Source organism: Mchenga conophoros, linkage group LG14 (assembly GCF_057382185.1).
Source record: "Mchenga conophoros isolate Kocher_MC1m ecotype Shallow Benthic linkage group LG14, M_conophoros_male_GT1.1, whole genome shotgun sequence".
Classification (NCBI taxonomy): Eukaryota; Metazoa; Chordata; class Actinopteri; order Cichliformes; family Cichlidae; genus Mchenga; species Mchenga conophoros.
This window is the reverse complement of record NC_140539.1, coordinates 17,266,585-17,288,961: the sequence shown is the minus strand read 5'-3', so window position 1 is coordinate 17,288,961 and position 22,377 is coordinate 17,266,585. Positions and strand designations below refer to the sequence as shown.

Genomic DNA, 22,377 nt, shown 5'->3' with positions numbered 1-22,377 from the left:
CAAATGCAGCAATGAATAAGCAAATAGACAGATAACACTGCCCAATCTCGATTACTTATCACTATCCTCTATCAGAACATGTGGATGTAGATTTTGCCTTGTAGTGGGGGGCTTCTCATTTCGCAGAAGAGCAGTCAGTGTTCCTACCACTGCTTTAATCAGTGTCCCGCATGCACCGGCCGACGCTTGCAGTTAAAGGTTGGAGGATGATATGATGGTCAGTGATGTACAGTAAATAAATATGCAGGTGCTTTCTGCTAAGACAAACTGATCTAACAGCCACAGTTTCCTTTAAAAGGTAATTTCAGCCGATGCCAGATCTAAGAAGTCTGGGATACTGTGCCAGGTTACGATAATACAAGAATGTAAAATTGCTGCTTGACACACATGCTCAGACATCTGAGATCCTTGTTTTAAAGAGAGAGAGAGAGAAAAAATTGCATGTCAGACAAACAACGGTGTCAGAGGACAACATCACAGGAAAGTCAACAGTTGCAATGATAGTCAAAACCTTTGTTTTTTGCCTCCCTGCTGTTTCCTCCCTGTCATGACTCTGATGGAGGACGAGGAACAAACAAACCAAAAGAAAAAGGAAATAAACAAACCTAAATCTAATTTAGCTAAAAAAAATGACACTGTTATATTTACTGAAAGAGAATATAGATATTATAATCTTTTGAAACACAAGCTGACTGAAAATAGAGGAAAAGCTACACATGGCAGCACAGGTTCTCTACAAGTTTACACCTACTGTGGCTGCATGTGAACCACATGTGAAGTCCAAAGACTACATACAGAGGAAAAATTGGATTTGGAGAGGATCACCGTAGGACTGAGGGAGGGACTAAAAGTGTGCATATCATTTCTTCCTCCGTGGGATTCGCTGCGAGGCAGGTACAGCATCTCTGCAGTCCACCGCTCAGCTGTCACACTCAGCTGTCCAGCGCTCACAGGAAACTTTTAAACACCGCAGTCGGTAAGTGCAAAGTTGTTGTTTTTTTCTTCTTCTTTTCTTTCTGCATCTTCTTACAGGTCAGTGGTAGAATAAGAAGACGCTGTTATTATCTGCGCTCGTCGCTCCTTTGATCCACGAGAGGGAAAGTGTTGGCTTTAAAGTTTTAGTTTTTTCCCGTCAGGAATTCTTCCGAATGCGTGACGCGTTGTTTCCGACCTGTTCCACCGTTACTTATTTTGCGCATAAAAAGTTGCCTTCACGTTTTTGTTTTATTTTATTTTCTCTGAACAAGAGAAACTTCAGGATTGCTAATTGCCTTCAATTAACGGGCTTTAAACTGATTTCTAACAGAGCTCCGAAATGTAGCTTCATATATAAATAGCATCTCTTCATATGACTAAATGTGGAGTTAGACCTATATGAATGTTTTATCTAGCAGTGATTTATTGATTTTTTTTATTGATTTTTTGCCTTTTTCTCAATAAATCAGAGAGACTTGAACGGCTAAAAGTAAGGCATGCGTTTGATTGACAGACGTAATTATTCACTTTGTGCTATTTTTTTCTTTCTACGGGAATAAAAGCATTTGAATCTTTTTTTAAATTTATTTATTTATTTATTTTTGATATGCCGAACATCTGCAAGCATTGAGCGGCTGCACATCTTTCTGTCAGCAGCTGCCACAGACTAGAAATGCCAAATTGCTTAACATATGAATGTGACGAAGATGAGACCTGTATGAAACACAACACTGCCCATATCACAACCCACCTCTAATGCAGTCCTTCAGTTCACTTTTCAGTCTCTTTTGTTGGTGCTGCTTTGAGTAAACAATGTTAAGTGATAAGCAGAAGCGTGGAGGAGGGCGGCAAGGAGAGGAGGAGGAGGAAGGAGGGTGAAGGAGAAGAGGAGGAAGAAGCGAGGTAGATGAAAGGAGGAGGCAGACTGGTGTAATGGGAGGGAGGAAGATAGTGGAAGAAGTGGTGGAAATGTTCCTTAGTGGATGGATTTACATCAGCTGAAATTCATTTTTGTTGAGAACATACCAAGATTTTCTTAAAAAAATAACATCCTGTCAGACTTAAACCATGAAGTAGCGCAATGTGAGATGTTGATTGATTGACTACGTGTCAATAGAAATAAAGTAACGCAAATATATATTGTAAATCAAAAACAAATGTAAAAAATGACATGAAAACAGGATGTTGTGTCCCTGGGCAAGACACTTTACCCTACTTGCCTACTGGTGTTGGCCAGAGGGGCCGATGGCGCGATATGGCAGCCTCGCTTCTGTCAGTCTGCCCCAGGGCAGCTGTGGCTACAACTGTAGCTTGCCTACACCAGTGTATGAATGTGAGAGTGAATGAATAGTGGTATTGTAAAGCGCTTTGGGTGCCTTGAAAAGCGCTATATAAATCCAATCCATTATTATTATTATTATTATTATTATTAAAAAAACAGCTCAAATTTCTATTTCCCTGTATTATCTTGTCTCCTTCTTGACCCCCTTCCCTCTCCCAGCTTTTCCTCTCTCACACACCTATGCATACATGCACATATACCACGGACCTGCACACACAAAGTGTAGACAGCGTGTGACGGATAGGCTGCCTCTCTCTGCCTGCACTGTTTGTACGTTGATCCCTTCAGCAGGCCCTGCTTCTCCTGTCCACAGTGTCCGTGATGAGTTACTACATGGATCCAGTTTCTTCCTACCCAGCCCTTCACCCCTGTGACCGTCTGGGCACACTGGTAAGACCTCCCTCGTAAATTATCTCTGTGTTAAGACTGCCTCGGCTACCTACCACACAGCCGTCCACGAGTGTGAGCGAATGAGCGTTTGTGTGTGTGTGCAAACTGCTCAGTGCAGGAATGTGTGCAGGAGCATTAGAGTGGTGTTCTTGTCAGTGTATTAGCAACTCTGGATTCCATCACCTTACAGGAGGATACTCTATTTCTTTTTCAGTTCACTCCACCAGGGTTTGCAGTAAAAGCGCCTGTATCTGTACATGCTGTTCCTCATGATTTCATCAAAAGTTAGGAAACAGAGCTGTTGAACAAGACAATTCTCTACACGGCTGTGAAATTGCCCTTTCGAGCTCCTCTGTGTTGCACAACAAGCCTGCTCTGTGTACTTCTCTTTAGCAAGTAATATTGTAAATAATGAGACCTAGGCCTCCAGCCTTGGCACTAACCAATCAAACTGGAGTCAGGCAACCCCAGCAGACCAGCACTTTTCTCAGCTGAGCCACCCGCACTGTGCTTTGCAGCAGTGTGTTTGCAAGAACCCTTAACACTTTCCAAATGGTAGTGCTGAATACAAAGTCAGAGACAGTTGCTGGGAACATTGGGATTCCTGTCAGGTGAGCATTTGAAGGGTGAAGGCCAGTGTGCTGCAAAATAAATGGCTCCATTTGTATGCAGAGCGCCAGCACATTAGGATAATAGACTGAGGTTACATGCAAATGGCAACCCCACCCCGTTCTAATACAAAACACAGAATGATGCCTCTCCCTGTTTCCTAATTGGCTCAGGTGGTGGGGCTTGCCTTTGAAATTGAGACTACTGTATACAAGGGCAGCTTGGTCAAAAGGTGAGCCCATGTCACCTCGGTAGCTTTATTCTCTTGAATTTACATAAATTATCAGCAAAAAGCAAAGGCTCTGATATTTTTTTCTCTCTTTAAGACAATATCTAAGTTCTATGTATTTCACAAAGGCAGTATTCAGAAAACAGCTGCAAAAAGAAAAAGAAAAACTCAAAGAATCACACAGCTTGTTGAAAATGAAATTGATACAAATGCAAATAGTTTCATTTGTAACCTTACCTTTTGTAATGCATTGAATTAATCCTTTTCTTTACATATCTTTTTCACGCAAATAATGAACACAATGAAAGAACCCCAGACATGAAGGATGGAGTGAACAGCAGCAGGTTGCAGGGGCTGTACCCAGAATCACTCATTACCTCCACAATGTACAAAGAAAACTCATTGTTTTACTCAAAAATGAGTTGCAAATTTAGATTTTGGATCTAAATTTGCAACTCACTTTTCTTGCACTCCAAGTTGTTTGCGTGGACATATGGATGTATGATTTCAGACACGGCTATTTTTGGAACTTTACATTTTGTCTTTGCAGAAAAGCAAAAGTGCAAAAAATTATAACCTGTTAACAACACATCATTTGTATTAAGTATATTAAGAACCCTTATAGACCACATTTCAAGTAACACATAGGTATGTTTAATTAAATCTGCCTGGTTTGCTAGCAATAGACAAGGGCTTTCCTCTTAAAACCACTCGGTGGTAATTGAGTATGTGTTTGTGCGCATATGTTTGATTGTGACACAAATGTAGCGTCTTGTAACAGTGGGCGTTTCAGTTGTTTTTACATGTGCACTGTAAGATTTCTTCACCATATTGCAAAATATGTTGCAATATTCTAAAGTTATGCCTTTCTGTACATGGAATGGTCTAACTGGATTACTGGAGTGAGGCCAAACACAAAAATACATCTAACTGCGTCACATACATGCTATATAAGAATGCTGAAGTCCTATACACCAAAGACTATTCAGTTCTGCAACAACAGTAAGCATGTCATGCTCTCACTGATTAATAGGTATAATGTTTTGAAAAAAAATGTAATTTTCACACATTCCACTACACATAAACTCAATGTGCTTCACATAGATTATTAAAACAAACAGGATGCTGCTAATACTTATACTCAAAAATGGTGAGCATTGCAAGCCCCACATCCAAAATATATGAATTTTCATTTACAGTAGTCGACAGTAGTCGTCCCCCTGAGAAATTACTTGACCCTAAACTTCTATTAGATTTCCCAATACTTTAGTCCCTAAAATAACAGGTAGGCCATATAAAAGCATGCATTATAAAGGCAGGCTCCTCCAAATATAGGCTGACCCCGACATTTAAAGTTGTTCTACATGAGCTGAATGAGCTGAATATTATGGTGTCGATGGTATCTGCATTGGTATCTGCGACAGCCTGTCTACTCCATAAATCCTCCATGTGGCTCCCTTCTTCCCTATCTAACTTTCCCTCCTTTGCTGACTGACTTGATAGAAAATGCAAATCTCTCAAGAACCTTGTAAACTGGCCTCCTCGATTCTTTGGTCATGTTAGTCATCCATAAAACTAGATAGCTACTGATAAATGGTGCAGTGCTTAAACAGGAGCTGCTTATCAGATTGCCAGTCACTCTGTCTGCTGGGGCTGTCACTTACACATGTGACATAAATCATAGGATGCTGTAGTTATATCCAATTATATATCCAGTTATATAAGCCGTCATGTGCCTGTGAGAAAAACGCCAGTTTTAAAGAATGCTATTTCCTGATGTTTTTCATGAGTGGTCAAAGTTAGATTTTGATTTACTAAAAATGGCTATCTTCTTCGCCACTGTCTCTTGTTTCCTCAAAGAATTTTATATCTCTTTAGCCCTGCTGCCAAGTGCTGACTTTAGACTTCCCCCCCAGTGCAGCCTCTTACGTGAACAGTTCTGCGATAAGCAGGATAAAACAACAGAGCAAAGATAAACTGAATGAGTCAAATTTAGCTGCAGGGGTTATCTGTATGTGAGTACAATGAAAAAATGTTTCCAAAAATACAAGGTTACACTCTGGGACAAAGCCACCGGACAGCTATATTGATAAGCTCATACGTTAACATTTTTCATTGGTTAACACATCAAATTTAGCTGCATAATTATTCAATGGAAAGGCACACTAACCAACAGGCTTTTCCTCTTGTTCTTCAAGGGTTCAAGTGATTTTGGGTGATTTTAAACCCTGACCATATCTTTTATTCTAACACTCACACACTACAGAAGTTTTAAAAGGAGCATTTTCCACATACATCCTCATTAGCTATGCTATCTGAGCTCACTATAACCAAAATCCCAATTAGGAAGACTGTATAACTTAATGTTAGAGGCATAAACTAAGTCCATACCACATTTTGTGTTGCTAACTGATTTATTTAATGTTTATCAAATAAAAAGTCCCCATCCCTCGTTTGTGAAGTTTGGGTGATTTTTAAAAAGATTTCTTTTAAGAAAGAATGAGCAGTTGCATGCAGAGAATGCATGCAACTGCACATTCTGTTTGTCATCTTGTGGATAAATGATTACAAATTAAATTTTGTCTCCATTGTTCATTTTGTCTCCAGAGGCAGAGTGGAGGTGTGGCAATGGGCCCACAGACCCAGCACCCAGGTGTGGTTCACCCTCATCAGCAGTATTACCCATCACAGCCCCTTTACCCTCACGATATACCCCTGCAGGAGGTTCCGGACGGACGTGAAATGTGCCCTACAGGTAAGAAATCATCAGTCTGATGTCAAGTGTATGTAGTATTTATGAACTGATTCTCAACCAGGACCCATAATTTAACAATTTTTAATTGTGATAGCGTTTTGATCAAGTTAACCTTTTACAATCAAATGTTAATGTTCCTAATAGACCCTTAGTTGCTTGATAGAAACATTGTCATAGCTTGTATGAAACCACAAGATGCAGAAGTGGTAATCTGTCAGAAAATAGAGATTACAATTTGCCTCCTTTTTATTCCTTCTTGTATGTGATTCGGCACTACAACAACAAAGAGCAACCAAAAGAGTTTGTATGCTAAATGGATTCATCTCTTCGATCATGGCACACCAAATCTTGCTCATTTTGTTGTTATAACACAATAAAGCTATTTTAACACATGTATTGTCACCATGAATGTCAAACCCCGATGCCTGTTTCAGTCAGAGCTGACAGCCTTTAACTTATCATCTTCCAGGTACAGAATAGTGAAGGTAATTGTCTGGAAAATTCACACCAAGCTGAGTGGACATCTTGTGCTTAGCTGCCTGCATAGGCTCTATGAAGGAGGCATCAATGCTTAAATAAAACTGAGTATTTCCAGTTATGTGAAAAAAGTCCCTGCTGTATGCTAGATGGGGAAAAGGGGAGCTCAGGACAAGGGTCTAACCTGATTGTCATCTTCCCTAACCCGCAACCTAACCTTAAACCAAGCTTTCAAAAGTAAAATGTGATGATTTACACTGTGGACATGCGTTGCTCCTATTAATAGAGACCCCAAAGTGGAACAGATTTATGTTTCCACAACTTCAGTATTGCACACATTTAAGGACATACACACACACACATGCACGCGTGCAGAGTCTCAACTTGGCCTGTTGTTCTGCGTCTGCTGCACGGGGGATGTTGGTGATGCTGACCCTGAGGGCAATGCCTTTACCAGATACCCTCATACCCCCCTCTCTTACGTTCTCTATCTTCCTCCCACTCTGTTTCTGGGGGCAAATGCTCTTCATTTTTCTTCTAACAGCCCTCTCTTTCTAGGTTTTTTTTTTTTCGTTCATTGTTTTTCAAATTAGTTTTATTTTAAACTGGAACATTCCTCCCAGTGCATTTGCCTGCGTTTGACTCTGGCCTCTTCTACTTCTCAAAAGTGATTGATGCTGTTGGACTGGGACACACGCCACGGGAGTAAGATAGGGGTGCTGGGGGGCACAGGCTTTCTTCCGTCACCTCCCTGAGCTGGATGCAGGGGCAAGACAGGGGGCCAAAGGGCGGCCATCTTTTTCCCAAGCCTCTGGTTTGGTCTCTGGAGAGGTGGAGGGGGGCTAAGTGCTTGTGTGTGTGTGTGTGTGTGTGTGTGTGTGAGAGAGAGAGAGAGAGAGAGAGAGAGAGAGAGAGTATGTGTGTGTGTGTTTGTACGTGTGTGTGTGTGCATATGCTTGCATACGCCAGTACAAAAGGGAGTCAGGATTTGATGGGATTTGCTGATGTTTGTTACAGAGACACACTCTTTTGGAGCACTCACTTCATTCCTCCCAGCGCTAAACCATTGACATAAACATTGCTAAGTGGAAAAAAATGACCGAGTGCTGACCTTCTTTTTTTTTTTTCTTTTCTCGTTCTCGTCTCCAAAATCCATGGAGACCGCAGGTCTCAGAGCATTTGAGCCACCTGGAGATGCGGTTAGAGTCATTTAGCTCTTAACAGCAATGTCATAAGAACTGCTTTGGTTTCTGTCCTACCACCATACGCTGTTATGAGTTGCCGTTAACCTCAAAAAGCTGCTCAATAATCTCTGACACAGTCTCCACACCCCGAGCCGTTGATTTGACTCATTTCTTTCAAACTGAAAAAAACAAAGAGAAACTTCTCTTAATAATTTCACATTTGCAAATTCTGAATACCCGCAAACGATTTGTGTAGACTTAGAAATACAGGTGCAAACAATTTTAAGTTTCTGGTGCTGTGCAAGCAGAGCTTTGGAGATTTCTCGTATTTGAACGCATACTTGTTCTTTTTCAGACCACTGAGGTTTTGCCAGTTTTAAATTCTGTTATTTTTTCACATCTGTAAACCCCCCTCTTTATGTATATTCATGTAACAAATCCATTGGCGCTATAAATATAAACACAAACATGTCATGTCTGTCTTGGATATTTGGGATGAAATATTTTGTGTGTCTTTTAAGGTGGTTAGAGCCTGATTTTGCAACTGAAGTCACTATTTTTCCCCTTGTGAATGGACTGGGTGTGTTTAAAATGAAACGTGTTACTGTGAGAAAGAAAAGATACAGAGCAGATGTGAGGCAGGGATTTAGGATGTTACATGCTTGGCCCTGAGCCCAATGTCACACACACTGCTTCCTGACAACAGCCATGACATGGTAATGTTTACACTAACCCAGCTCTACTCTATACTCTCCAACACTCACACCAAAGGATCTGTTGCAAACGCCCACTGAGGAAATTCACTTTATGTGCATGTGTGAGTTAAGTATGCGTGTGTGTGTGTGTGTGTGTGTGTGCTAATAAAAGAGTGAGGGTGCATTTCTGCACAATCTCACCAAAATCCAGGCACAGAAATCACACACATGCAAACACGCTCCACCAACATCCTGGAGTGATACACACTCGCGTATTCATTCATTAAATTCACACCCTGCACTCTTGTGTGTATTGTATTACAGCATCCTTCCATTCAGTGAAACAGGCACACACACACACATACAGGGAGGCGCACACACACATACATTCACTCCCAGGCTCTCCTGAGTTCACTGTACATTTAAACATGCACTCCCATTTAGTACACGCAGACACAGCTGTGATCTGGCACTCAGAGACCATTGGCCTGTGTTTTATATGATGTGATTTGACAGCTGGACAGTTGCAAGAGGAGGGGAATTGGGGGTGGGGGGGTGGGGGGGGGGGGGGTGGAGTACAATTTTAGGAGAGAATATGGATAGGGAAAAAGAGAAGTCACAGAAGTGGGACTGCAGTGGTGGGAGGAGAAGAGATGAGGGGAGGAGGATCTAAGATGTGGGGCCTTGAGTGGAGTTGGGGGGGGTTCGCCTCTGATGAGGGGCACGTCCTCACGGGCGAAGGCCCATTTTTTATTTTCTAAAAGTAAACAGGCAGCCTGCGGGGGTCTGGAGGGTTATGGGAAAGGAGGAAACATTGATACTAATCAGGCCAGCGCACACTTCCCCCTCTAACAATAAAACAAAACAAGAGTGGAAACACGGAAAAGCGGCAGACAACTGCGGGGGAATGGGCTACACAACTGTGCACATTTGAAGCGCATGGCATGGTGATAGAGCTAAAGCAAGAAATGCAAGTCAATAAAAATAGTGAAGAGTTCATCTGCTTCTACTACACTGCACATTTGTAGTTTTATTTTTAGATGTCTGAACCGTTTGAATGAGTTTCCACATTAGGCTTCTGAGACACGGTTTACAATAGAGCCACTCTGGAATCTCTATCCCATAATTCAAAGTTCTGCTTTGGTTAACTGAAATCTTGAAATTATTTTTTTGCTTCTTCTCCTTTGATGAGCCATTTTCTCCAATGCTTTTTAAAAATATCACTTGAGATCGTCAGAAATGCATTTTTCCCCTTTTCACCTACAGCTTTTGGCATTGTACCCTGATTGAAAAATGATTGCTTTCTTCTCTGTTAGTGTTGTAATTTTATTTATTTATTCTCTTTTTGGAAACGCTCTGCTTTTAAGTACCAATCATTTTTTAAACTTCCCTTTCCCAGAGTTCTACAGGCCATATTTCTAGGAAGTGTTCGTGTGGTAAGTTCCTCTTGATAGCGCAGTGACTAATTACAAACCACTTCAGTAGGAGAACATGCAGTTCTGAAAGACATGCAATCACTGACGGGGGTGATGATGCAACAGATGCCAGCTCACCAGGAAAGGTGGTGCTTTAATGAATCCTGTGATAGACCTCCCATTGTTTTAATGTTTATGTCGTGAGCATAGCAATATGCAGAGCTTTTAAAAACAATGAGCGTACTTTACCAGTAGCGGTAAAAGTGAATTCCTCTAACTGTATCCCGTAATTTGCGTTGGTTGTTGAGTCAAGTCCTCTTTGTAATAGTTAATGGTCAGTTGCTCACTTTAGCATTTTAATATAAACTGAATTTATACAACAATTAACCAAAGGAAAAAAAAAAGAATCCAACAACTGCTTGTTTCTTAACTGAGTGGATCATTCCTTTGGGCGTTGCTATTTACTATGATACACAACCTTCATTTTTCATATGAAACATAGAGTAACACTGATGTATGATCCCTTTAGCTGTGAGGACTAGCAGACTGCGAGACTGTGCTAATAATGGAGAGGAGGGAGGGAGGGAGAAGAACGCAAGACAAGTAAAGGGAGGTCTGGGAGGCAAAGAGACGCGGAGGGGGGTGGGGATAATTGAATTATCTGCACAATGGAGTGATGGGGGGCACGTGGTGCCGCTAATGGAGGAAGAGATGTCCTTTTTAGCGGAGCTAATTGTTCAGAAAAGAGCTGAGCCTTTGTTCAGGGAGGCCCTGCTACTTTCCCAGTGCACTTTACATCCACACAATTTAGCGGCGTGTGTGCACACACATACACACAAAAACACATGCACGCGCACAAACACATTCGGGAAGAAAAAGATTTTGGAATGCGAGGCATAAGAAAGAGATGTGCACAAGCACAGTAGACATCTATGAGCAGAGACAGACTCACACATACAGGGACACAGCACTCCTGTCCCAGCTAACCCTCTGATCTCAGCAGGAGTGCATCCAGCCTGTGGCACCTTCAGACAGCATCCACCACAGATAGAGCTGAGACTGAGCTGTTAGACAGAAGCCACAAGGACCCCACTGTTTTACTGTTTGACTGTCTGCCCTGTGTGTGTGTGTGTGCGTGTCCCATATGTGTGTGTGTGTGTGCTTGAGTGGCTGTAAATAAATGACTGACTGATTACATGCTAAATGGCTTCTATTCACGCAAATACCATACCCATCAGATCATAGACATTCTCTGGGACTTTGGGATTTTATCCCAGTCATCTTTTAAGGCTTCGCGTTTGTAAATGTGTGAGAATGCACACGCCAAACATCGAAAGCCTCAGAGCATCCAAGGCTCCTGCAACTACTGCGAGGGTGCCGCCATCAAAGACAAATATCACTTGACAGCTGTATGGATTGCTCTAAATCAAATAACCTTTCAGTTAACTCTGTGAAAAGTAGCAGGTGCAACGGTTACATCTGAGGATTATAGACAGGCAGAAAGCACAGATGTGCCAGTAAGAGACTGACAGCAAGCAGCAGCGAGGAGAGAGAGAGAAGGCTGTTTTTGCCGGGGGTGCTATACAGCAACACAAATGAGTGAAGGCAGCTAACTGTCAAAACCATGGAAACAGCATTTGCCAGGTGAAGAAAAAGAGACACTGCAACCAAAACTTGTTTGATCTAGGACATGTGTCCTGGGGGTACTGTACATGCATGAGACGATCGTTTCATGTTTATTGCTAAAAAGAAAATGACACAATTGTTTTAGCAGTTGCTTATGGAATTCAGATTGTTCAAAACTGTGTTATAATAAGCTTGTACGACTGATGATGAGAAGCTGATTGTTTAGCATTTAACCTTTCCTCATGTCAGAGTGCTGTTCGCCTTGCTTTTAAGGGTCATTGTACACCAGGCAATGGCCACTGCTCTGAGAAACAGCTCAACAATGTACTAACATAATATAAATATATTCAGATGCATAGTGGAGCCAAGAATTTCAAGAGCTTTTGTAATCACTTTTTAACAGGATTATTATTAAGATATTAGTTTACCAATTAGTATGCACGTTTCATCACTAAAATCAAATGAAATATTAACAAAATATGTAAATCAATAGAGATGGACAGGAACAAAGTGAAAATCATCCAGAGTGTCACCAGCCCAGATATTAGTCAGCAACACCATTAAACTCTAAATGGCTGTCCTTAGGCACAAAAGGACCCAGGCTGTCCTTTTAAGAGCAGATACAAGGGAGTTCATTAACAGAAGACAAAGAGGTTCAGTCAGAGCGTTTGAGAGACCGACGTGCTGACTGCTGGAGAGCTACTGTTTCTTCCTCCATTCTTCTCCTCCATCACCCCCTCTACTTTAAAGCCCCCCTCCCTCCCTGGTGAGGCAGCTTTTCTCACCGCAGAACCCACCAGCACTCCTCACAGATGAGGCTCCTATCAGGGCAATGAAACCCGATCCAGGGCTGCTAATGGAGTCGGTGAAGTACCACCAGTTGAAAAAAATCCATGCATGATCAATATCCCTGGCTCCCCAGCCTCCTCCCACATCGTCCCATTTAGACGTACAAGCACTCAAAAAAATGAATGAGGTGGATTGTTCAGTGTATATTAATTATTTATTTTCATTTTACTTAAAATATATGTTTTTGTTAAGTTAACATATGTTTTTCTGATCAAGTCTACGTAATTGTGTCTATTATTCAACGTACATAATACTAATGTGTTACTTGATCGCATAACATTTAAGTTAAGTCAATGAGGATCGATATACCTTGTATATCCACAAGGTGGCAGTAATGCAAAAACAGTTGTAATGAAACCGCGCAGAACAAGAAGGTTTCACGGCTTGTGCCTGCTCATGCGCAAGACTTCAAATTTAACTGAAAAAGGCTGTTTTGGCGCCAAGCTGCTGTTTCTTTGAGAGGTAAGACCACTTTTTTCTTTGACTATGTTGTGTAGTATCTATATGTCCAGCATGGTTATATTTTGCGTTTGTCTTACAAGACATGTTATATCGTTTGCGTGTGCTTGTTTTACATTAGTTTTACTGGGTTCTGGACATGCTTATTTTGTGGACTGTGTAAGAAACATTTTTATTGTTTTTTGTTTTATTAAGGGATTAGCTACAGGGGTTCATGGGGTTATTCTTTCAAGGGGTTATTTTTCCATTTGCTTTCTTGGGATTCCTTTTCTGTAATCCGAGAGTCGGAAATATCGAATAGGATAGCAAGGATAGCATAAAGTGACATTTAAAATCCAAAAAGTCAAGGGCGAAAGCCACTGTGACACCATTGTTCTGCTCTATCAGTAATCTGTATTATGTAAAAATGGTCTGTAAATACAGCATGTTTCCTAGCGGAGTTATACATATCAATGTAGTTATAAATTACAGTTTGTGAAAGTACACACTTAATTTTTTTAATAAAATTATTCAAGACATATGAGTGGACAGACAATGGAGGATGACAGACCTGGTGATAATTGCTTCTATAGAAAGTTAGCACATGGCAGTGTCAATCTCTTGCTTTTCTTCTGAGTAGTATTTTATTTAGTTGTAATTCAAACAATAATTTGCTTCTTGAAATTAAGTAATGAATTTCTTATTTTACTTTATAAATCTCAGATCCTGCCTTTACCTGCTCCCTCCTATACTGATGTGGTGTATGTGGTACTGCTGAGCTTGTATGTGGTATGTGAACTGTTATACTTTTAAAAACAAAACTGTTTTATAAGTTAAGTTTTCTTTTGTGACCCATCCCATGCCCCTGTTATTTCGTCTCCACATCTGAACCATGGTAAAGGTTGCAGTTCAAGGGCCTGAGGCATGAAATTCTTTTCAGATCAGCTGTGATCAATATTTTTTGGAACTTGATAAATAACAATAAAAGCTGTAATGGCTCCATTAGCATTTTGTGTAAATGTTTGTGTTAAAATTATAGCTTTAATGAGGTCTTACTACATTAGTTTTAGTTTGTATATGTGTACATATAGTATGTATATTTACAGTACAGTATGTTGTGTTTGTTGACATATTTTCAGGTGGAAGCAGAATATGTGAGGATTACTACTGCTGCACATGTTCCAAGGCTTTTTACACAACTTGACCAATACACTGACCAGCTCATAAAAGTCTTCAAGAAAAAAGGAGGCGTTGCAGGGAAGAAAATTAGACAACCTTTGGCCCCAGCCACACAGGTGCGTTATTCTGTTGGTAGCAAAATATTATGGCTAATAAGATCATTTTCAAATTTAAACAGCTAGTGTATGGTAGCTGCACAGTGCACTTACATTTATATTAAGCAAGACAAAGTTTGGTACTCAAAACGTTGGAAAATTTATATTACCTAAACATATGTAAAATCTGATCCCTTGATTTAGGTTAAACCAGAAGTGAATGTTTTTATGTTATGTTTTGAATGCAAAAAAGATGATGTATTAGTTTGTCTTTACCTCCATTATGGACATATATAATGTGGTGGAAACCCTGCCCAACAGGTTAACTATTCATGTCCATGTGATGATTAGTTGGTCTTGTGTACATGTCTATCTGTGCAGTGGCTATGTCATTCATTTTGCGTATAATGTGAGTTTCTGTCATCCTAAAGTATTTCTGTTTTCTCTTCCTGTATCTCTGCCACTCTCTACAGAAGGAAACCATTGAAAAGGGGAGGGAGTGTGTCCTCAGGGCACTACCTTTTTACCTGAATGAAGACCCAAGCATCCTCTTCAAAGAATAATTGGTTGGTAATTTTAGTTTTGGTTTAATACAGATAAAAAAACTAATTTTGAATAACTAATGTTGTTGCATGTTGTAATGTTGTTGTTGTTGTAATTTGCATGGAACCTGTTTAAATGTTTTGGGAAATCTTCTTGTATACCCAAACTATTTATATTTATCGTTGAATCTGTAGTCTGAAATAGTGGCGCACTGGGGTGCATGTTCCTAATATTGTGTTTACGTCATTAAAGGGTAGCTTTGGCCCTTTTTCTTTCTTTTTTTTAAAACTGGATGCCATTTTTCTATGTTTTTGTGTCTAAGCTACAGCTGTTCAGAGGGAGCTGGAACAAATTACCCTTGCTATCTTTACCATCGAAAGAGCTGATGCCAGCACTCCTCCAGCCGATGTGGGTATAACCATCTAGTGTGTCCTGCATGACCTGGAAGACCTGGCCTCTGCATGTGCACTCTTAATGGGTGGGATATATGCACTGAATCTCAGTTAACCTCAAGACTGAAAGCTAAGAGACAATCAAAAGTATTGAGATTTAAAGGATTTAATTGAGAGATGATACTGCACCAGAAATGTTGAAGGGTGGTGTGTATATTAGCGTTCAAGGCATATTGTTATGAGGTGGAAATATGTTCATATTCAGTTTGTGTTACATTGTGTGCATTGTAAAGGTAATTGCAATACATACTAAAAATAAGGGTAAGTTAGGAGGTTGATCTGATATCCCCGTGTTGGTGTTGTTCCCAGATCATCATACTAAATGTTGTTCCAGGATCAACATTGCAAGTGACCAATCAGAATGTTGTGACGTCATACTTTTGCGACTTCGGGAAAAACCGGCGTAAAACAAAAAACTGTACTTAAGCTGCGTGAAACCGCCTCTGTCTGCCGATCAACTGACCCTAACCCTAACCCTTTAATAAACAGTAAGCAGAATTGATATTGTCCTTGCAACATTGGAATTTCATAAATGCACAAATGGCTTGGAATAGAATAACGTCACAACAATGTGATTGGTCACTTGCAATGTTGAACCTGGAACAACATTTTCATGATGGTCTGGGAACAACACCAACACGAGGATATCAGATCATCCAAGTTGGGAATGCAGGATGAATGTATATTTTGTGGACTTTTAAAGACGAACAATTGTTTCCATGTTAAAATGTTTACATCTGAAGTTTTTTGCCCAAACACTGGTAAAATAAATGTTGACAGTGGCAAGTGTTAAATGGTTACTGCTGTGCTGTTGCAAAAAAACTGAACGCTGACAAGCTGTTTTATTGTTAGACCATAATCTTGGCATGTTTTGTTAAAGTTTTATTTGGGATGGTGATGTAATTTTCTTTGATTGCTAATATCAGTGGACTATTTATTATTATTATTATTATTATTATTGTTGTTGTTGTTGTTGTTGTTACATAATTTTTTTTTTTTTTTTTTTAAATTGTGGTTGTTGAGGTGGACACTTCACTTTGCATTGTTAAAGGAAAGCACTTCATTGGCATTGTGTTACTGGACTGACCCTAAGCAATCATTGCAAATAGCAACTTTGCTATCCATTTTAGACACTAAAAGAAAAAAAACACTCACAGACCTTACTAGCATCACATGTGCATAACTCAAGTGTCATCTTATCAATGTGTTATGTGATCTTCAATGCGTTTTTTTTTTTCTTCTATTTCTGGTAGATACAGACATTTAATTTAAAGTCTTGATGTTGCATCTGTCTACATACTGTTAATTACTAACCCTAATGAGCTGTTGTGTTTTATTTTGGACCGGGTTTACACAAATGCTCACTGAATGTGTTGGCAATAAAATAAATTTTAAAAAATAAGTTGGATGTACTTAATTCATTTGTGTGGAACCTGTTGACAAAATAGATTTATGTAAAACTAATTAATAAAGCACAAGGTGGCTGAAAATATAATATTTGAATTAATCTAACTTAAATTTAACATTTTACTGCCACAAATAAGAAATGTGTTGAAGTAACTAATCTAAACTATCTAACCTGAAAATATATCATCTATGTTCATACAACATAACTTGATTTAGTTAGTCTTAAATATGTCTTGTTAATCTTAAGTAGTTTTTTTAAATTAGATGAACTAAAGATTTTTGCTTTAAACTAACATAATTCAATTTCGTGGAACCTGTTGACAAAATAATTTTAATTAAAGTCAACGTTTCATTTTTTTGAGTGAGTGTACAAGACATGCAGATGTATCGTGTGGATGTGCATCATAGGATGTACCATTGATTCATTCTAACTAGGTTTCTTAAGATGGGGCTGGCTGTGGGATATGTGCTCTAAAGAAAATTATTTACATTTTAAATTTCTTACAAAACCTGGTTAAAAATGAATCATCTGTTATTACAGCTTCTGTTGCCATGGGAGGTGCTCCTTGATGGTAGTAGCTTGTGAAGAGTGGAGTCCTACTGTGGCAAAAAGCCCAGTCTTTCTTTTGTCTTTATTCTTTTTCAGCAGCAGAACAAATACATGATTCAATTTCCAGTGAGGCATGGTCATTGTTCCTGATTATTGGCAGATAAAAAAAAAAAAAGCGAGCAGAAAACTAAAGAAAAAGCAGTTTGCATTTCCCAAACTAGATTTTCATTGACGGTCTCGGTAATGCAGATCGATTTAAACATCCAGACAACTAAACCTCGCATTACTTTTGTGCCTTATTTTTATTTTATTTTTATATCTTCATTTTCAATAAAGGTTAATAGGGCAACTGTTTGTAAAGACAAACTTTGTTATGACTGTGCTGCAGCAGCATAAAGAACACAGACGTGGCTGACTTTTATTGATCTCTGCAACCTGAACAGGAAATACTCTGAGGTGTTTATGAGGGTGAGTTACAAGTTATGAGGATGCCTGGACCCACAGAATATATAGGACAGAGACAGTCCAGGTTCTTTTAGCTCTTAGTAACTTCATCTCAGCTATATAGCTTATTTGTTTTGAGATTTTAGTAGAAATACTATTTCCACACATTAATAACTCTGATTTAATAACTCAGACTCTGATTTATAGATCAACATTAATTCATTCCTAATGGTTTGGCATGCTAAATTAGGTGATAAAGACGTTTTTTTCCGTTAGTCTCTCTTAAAAATATGTGTTTACATATTTAAAATGTTCATCATCAAATCACCAGCGTGTTTCTCAACATCAAGAGCAAGGCGCCGAGTGCGTACGATGACGTATGTAGGCTGCTCGGGGTCACAGGTAACAGCTTTCACATGAGCTGGTGTGTGTGTGTGTGTGTGTGTGTGTGTGTGGGGGGGGGGGGGGGGGGTGTCTAGAGGGAAGAGGTGGGGGTGGGGTGGGGGGGTCCTTGTAATTGAATTGTGAATCAGCTAGCAAGTTATTCCCAGTCACCGCCCCCTTCTCTGTCGTCGCACTCTGGTTCTTCACAAATGCAACGCCCATAGCCACAGATACAGAGGAGGGAGTAAGTGAGTGAGTGTGTGAGTGAGTGAGTAAGAAAGAACGAGGAAAAGAGGGAGTGTGTGTACCGGAGAGGGAGAAAGATAAGTTAGGAGTAAAAGAATCTGAATCGTTTCTTTCTTTTCCATTTCTTTTTTTTAGTGTGAGAGGAGAATATTATATATATATATAAATATATATTTTTTTACAAAATCAAGAACTGATCGGGACGCCAGAGGAGGAGGAGAAGATTTTTTTTTTCCTTTGAAATATATTGCGCTTTTGGAGGTGTTAGAATTAAAGAGGGAGGCGGCGTTATTAATTCACGCTGATCTGATGATCATGACGGCAGCTGTCGATATGAAACCGACGTTAACAATCATAAAGGCTGAAAAAATGGACGGTGAGTAATCTCAACTCTTCTGAGCGCTTTGACAGCTAACACGAGACTTACTGTACATTACTCCTCAATGTTTCTTTGTAACACAAGCGGCTGTCTCCGGATTACGCTCACAGTAAAGCACGCTGCTAATTCTCGAGAACAAGTAGATGAGCTGAGAGAGGGACATAACGTCCTGAACGCATTTCTTTGATGAAGGCGCTGCTGGTTGCTCAATATTGGACTCTACAGGCAAGACTTGAGAAAGATGAAATCATGCCTGAGGGTCTAGAGTCTTGCAATAGACTGTACTGTATGCATACATGCATGCGTGCGTGTGTGTGTGCTCCGTATTGCTAGAAATCCGGCTCTGACAGGTGTGACTGTTTCAGATGTGATGATGTGCTAATATGAAAAAAAAGTTAGGACACTGGACTTTTTACATTTATGATCAGTCATCACAAAGCATGCTGCTTTGCATAGCATTGGCAATTTTTACTAGTACATGCAAACAGCAGTGTGACTTTTACTGTTTATGCATGTGTGTAGCTGCCACTTTAAGACACGCTGTATGTTTTATGACAGTTCTCTGATGATCTCAAGCATGAACAGCTATCCGAGTTAAGTTTTGCCACATTTCCTCTTTTTGTACAGATGGTAACCCTATCTCTCTAATCCTGCTTTGATCTCACCTAACACTGACCCATATATTCCATGCCATGCTGGAGAAATCCAAGGCATATTGCCCAGCCGGCATGGGAGACAGGCAGTGGTGCCTAATAACCCCCTCCCCTCCCCTCACCCACCAACCAAACTGCCTCCTCTTTCTCCCTTTCTTCTCTGCCTCCCTCCCCACCACCTCCTCCTTTAGTGGCTGAAACTGACTTTCCAGAAATCAGGAGAGGCAGGCTGAGGTGATGAATCTGCAGTGCTGAGGCTTGCCTCTCTCTTAACTCCACTGCCCAGAACCCTTTGGATCACTCCAGGGGTAGTCCAGGGCGCAGGCAGGGGAGGCCGCAACTGTAAGCTGTTTTCGTGTTGGGGTTTAAACCTTTGCGTGGTTTCACTTCTCTCTTTATCTTTTTTTTTCATAGCATATGGTGGCACGTTTGCAGGATTTGCATTCAGCAGCTTTTTACATTAACCAATCCCCCTGTGCTTTTGCAGTTCAGGTGCAGAGAACCTATTAGCAGAGTAGCAAGCAGCAGTGATGCATCATGGAAATCTGATACTAATTGCTAGTGCTGACCCACTAAGGGGCTGTGACTCACCACATTAACCGCCTTCTCCCTGCTGTCAATACCTGCAGAGCATAGATTCATACATGCACATCACACAAAAGTCGCAAATTCTGCTGACAGCTGCAGAATTGTTGCCAAAGCGTAGCACAATCTTGCAAAAGCATTTCGCAACTCTCGCTCCTACTTACGCTAAGTTGGGTGCACTCAGGTCAAGCCAAGCCTGCCAAGGAGCAGTTCACAACTTCACACAAACACATCCTTTCTTCACCTCCCTCTCGCATGCATACACGCACACACTCACGCACACTGTTCTTGTTTACTTCTTGGTGTTACCATAGTCGCAAGATAGATGTACTACCAATGGCCAAGGCTGTTCTTCAGCCTGATAAGAAATAACAAATTTAAAGGCATGACCAAGTTGCACTTGCCCTTTGCTTACAGCTTACTGAAAGAAAGTAGTCCACACAGGTCAAGTTCTTGGACTGTTACTGTGAGAAGCACCTCTGCAGCAAGTGGTGATGGCAGCTCAGCTTTAGCCCCGTCAGGTCTATGGCATTGTTTTGAATAACACCTGCAGTCACACACTGCACATGCATGCACACCCTGCTAACAGTCTTAAGTGGTTTCTAGCCCACCTTGCTCTTTTGTTTGTTTTCTTTTTTTGACGGAAGTGACAGCAGAGGTAACTCTTTAAAAGTCATTCGCGCAGAGGTAAACCCAAAATAACACTGCTTACTTCACTGTTATGGGATTCACTTCGAAGCACCCCAAGCTTACTTTGTTGTGACCCAGCCGGTGGGGTTGTTGTTGCTGAAAGCACTCTCTAGCCACGAGGAAACTTCTACAGAGACTAATTTGAAAGATAGTGTAGAACATTACCTCACCAGGCGCATTGTAGTACATTTGAGAAACATTTATTATGGCTGCCCAGTGATGGATTTAATATTCAACAGAGTTAATTATTTACAATACAGTTTTTAGACCTGAATGAGCAGTCCCTGTTTTGTTTATGTCTCTGCCAGGCCTGAAGGTCGAGGTTCAGTGAAAGACAGGAATGTTTTGTGAATATGCCCTGCTGGGTGGTATGCATAGAAGCATAGAAATAGCTTTGGCAAGGTTCAGGTTTATCTGATCAAAAATGCTGCACTTTGTTGTAACTGGCAGTTCTGACGTTTCTTCCGAGAGACCTTATATGGCATCCAAATCCACACTTTAAAAAAGGCAGCAGATGCACAAGCACATACAGGCCATGGCAAAAACAGTAGACTCATAGAAGGACTTCACCTACTTTCTCTTTCATGGTTCCTCTCATGTTGGTGCACTGTGGAGAGGAGTAGTAGCTTGAGTCAGGAATGAGGGAGTTACATAAGTTTTTTTTTTTTTTTCTTTCTTTAGTGCGTTTGTGACAGCACTGCTTGAGTAGCACAGTGTAATATATGCCAGTGTTTGAGTGTGCGTGGCTGGCTAGCAGCTGTGCAAACACTGTTTGGGTGATCTGTGCTTCTCTTGATGTGGTCTGTCAATGAACTGGGCCAAACAGAGCAAACGGGTCAGTTTTTCTTCTGATGTCTGGCGTGTCGAACTATCTAGTTTGTGAGATCAAAACTTTAGTCCAGCCTCACCTACTTAACATGAGGTTTCATTTGAATGGGATTCGACTGTCCCTAGAGGGCAACAGATATCAGTTTGCTCAATGGGACTCCCTGTGACAATTTGGCTTTCACAATGACTCTTTCTTTCTTTCTTTCTTTCTTTCTTTCTTTCTTTCTTTCTTTCTTTCTTTCTTTCTTTCTTTCTTTCTTTCTTTTCAGTGTTGCACAGTGGTGCCACTTTGTTTCATTAAATGGGTTATTCCCGCATCCAGTCAGCCAACCATTCACTGGTTCCTACATCTGTTGCGTTGCCCATAGAAACATAAAACCGTTATGGTGCGTGGGTCTTTCTTGATGCTTCCCTCGTGACTACACACCTTAATATTTGCTTATAAAGCTTAGTCATAAAAAAGGCGTGCTAGCTCCACAGACAGCAGTCGACTAAATAATAAGCATATGGTGAGTAAGGGGTTGAGGAGCTACCAAGGTGTGGCCAATGAGGCTACAGTAAATGGCTATAAAAGCAAAAGAGATCACAAAGGCTAGAATGCCTTTCTCGCAGCTTCTGATTTTATTTGCATTACATAAAAACACCGACAACCAAAGCAAAGGAGAGAGGAACAGAAAGCATTAACAAGAATTTGTTGTTACTCTTTTCAGTCATTCACCCACCCACTGACTCAATTCCTCCACTAGCATTCTTCCCCCCTCCTTTCCCTTTCTCCCTCTGTTTCAATGTCTTTCTGTTGGCCACATGAGTTTCTCTCATGCCCTTGATGTGGTATATACTGTAGTGAGTTCCCGGTGAATGCACTTTGTCCCATCCCCAGTCATTCCTAGTTTGTAATCCCTGAGTCATGGGACTAGACGCCTGCTACACCACACGCCACTGGCTATGCGCCGGTGTT

At 40.6% G+C, this 22,377-nt stretch overlaps 1 protein-coding gene and 1 long non-coding RNA gene across 7 annotated transcripts in view; both read left to right on the top strand.

Moving 5' to 3' along the window:
- The first annotated feature begins 877 nt into the window (after positions 1-877).
- Positions 878-22,377, top strand: part of ets1 (ETS proto-oncogene 1, transcription factor) — a 39,561-nt gene continuing 18,061 nt past the window's right edge. For 2 of the 3 annotated variants that reach the window (XM_085245574.1, XM_085245573.1), the window contains exons 1-3: positions 878-976; positions 2,631-2,707; positions 6,153-6,300. In XM_085245574.1, the coding sequence (XP_085101700.1) occupies positions 2,639-2,707; positions 6,153-6,300 (217 nt within the window). In that variant the 5' untranslated portion in view covers positions 878-976; positions 2,631-2,638. Of the gene's footprint in view, positions 977-2,630; positions 2,708-6,152; positions 6,301-18,253; positions 18,661-22,377 lie in introns of those variants that run through there. The other variant, XM_085245575.1, reaches the window with a different exon arrangement.
- On the top strand, positions 10,758-16,964 carry LOC146559531 (uncharacterized). 4 transcript variants are annotated; one of them, XR_014888352.1, is made up of 5 exons: positions 10,758-13,164; positions 13,708-13,773; positions 14,124-14,279; positions 14,732-14,824; positions 15,124-16,964. It is a non-coding gene; the product is annotated as an uncharacterized LOC146559531 (long non-coding RNA). The 4 variants fall into 4 exon arrangements; XR_014888351.1 differs by having other exon boundaries at positions 10,759-13,008; XR_014888353.1 differs by lacking the exon at positions 13,708-13,773 and having other exon boundaries at positions 10,759-13,008.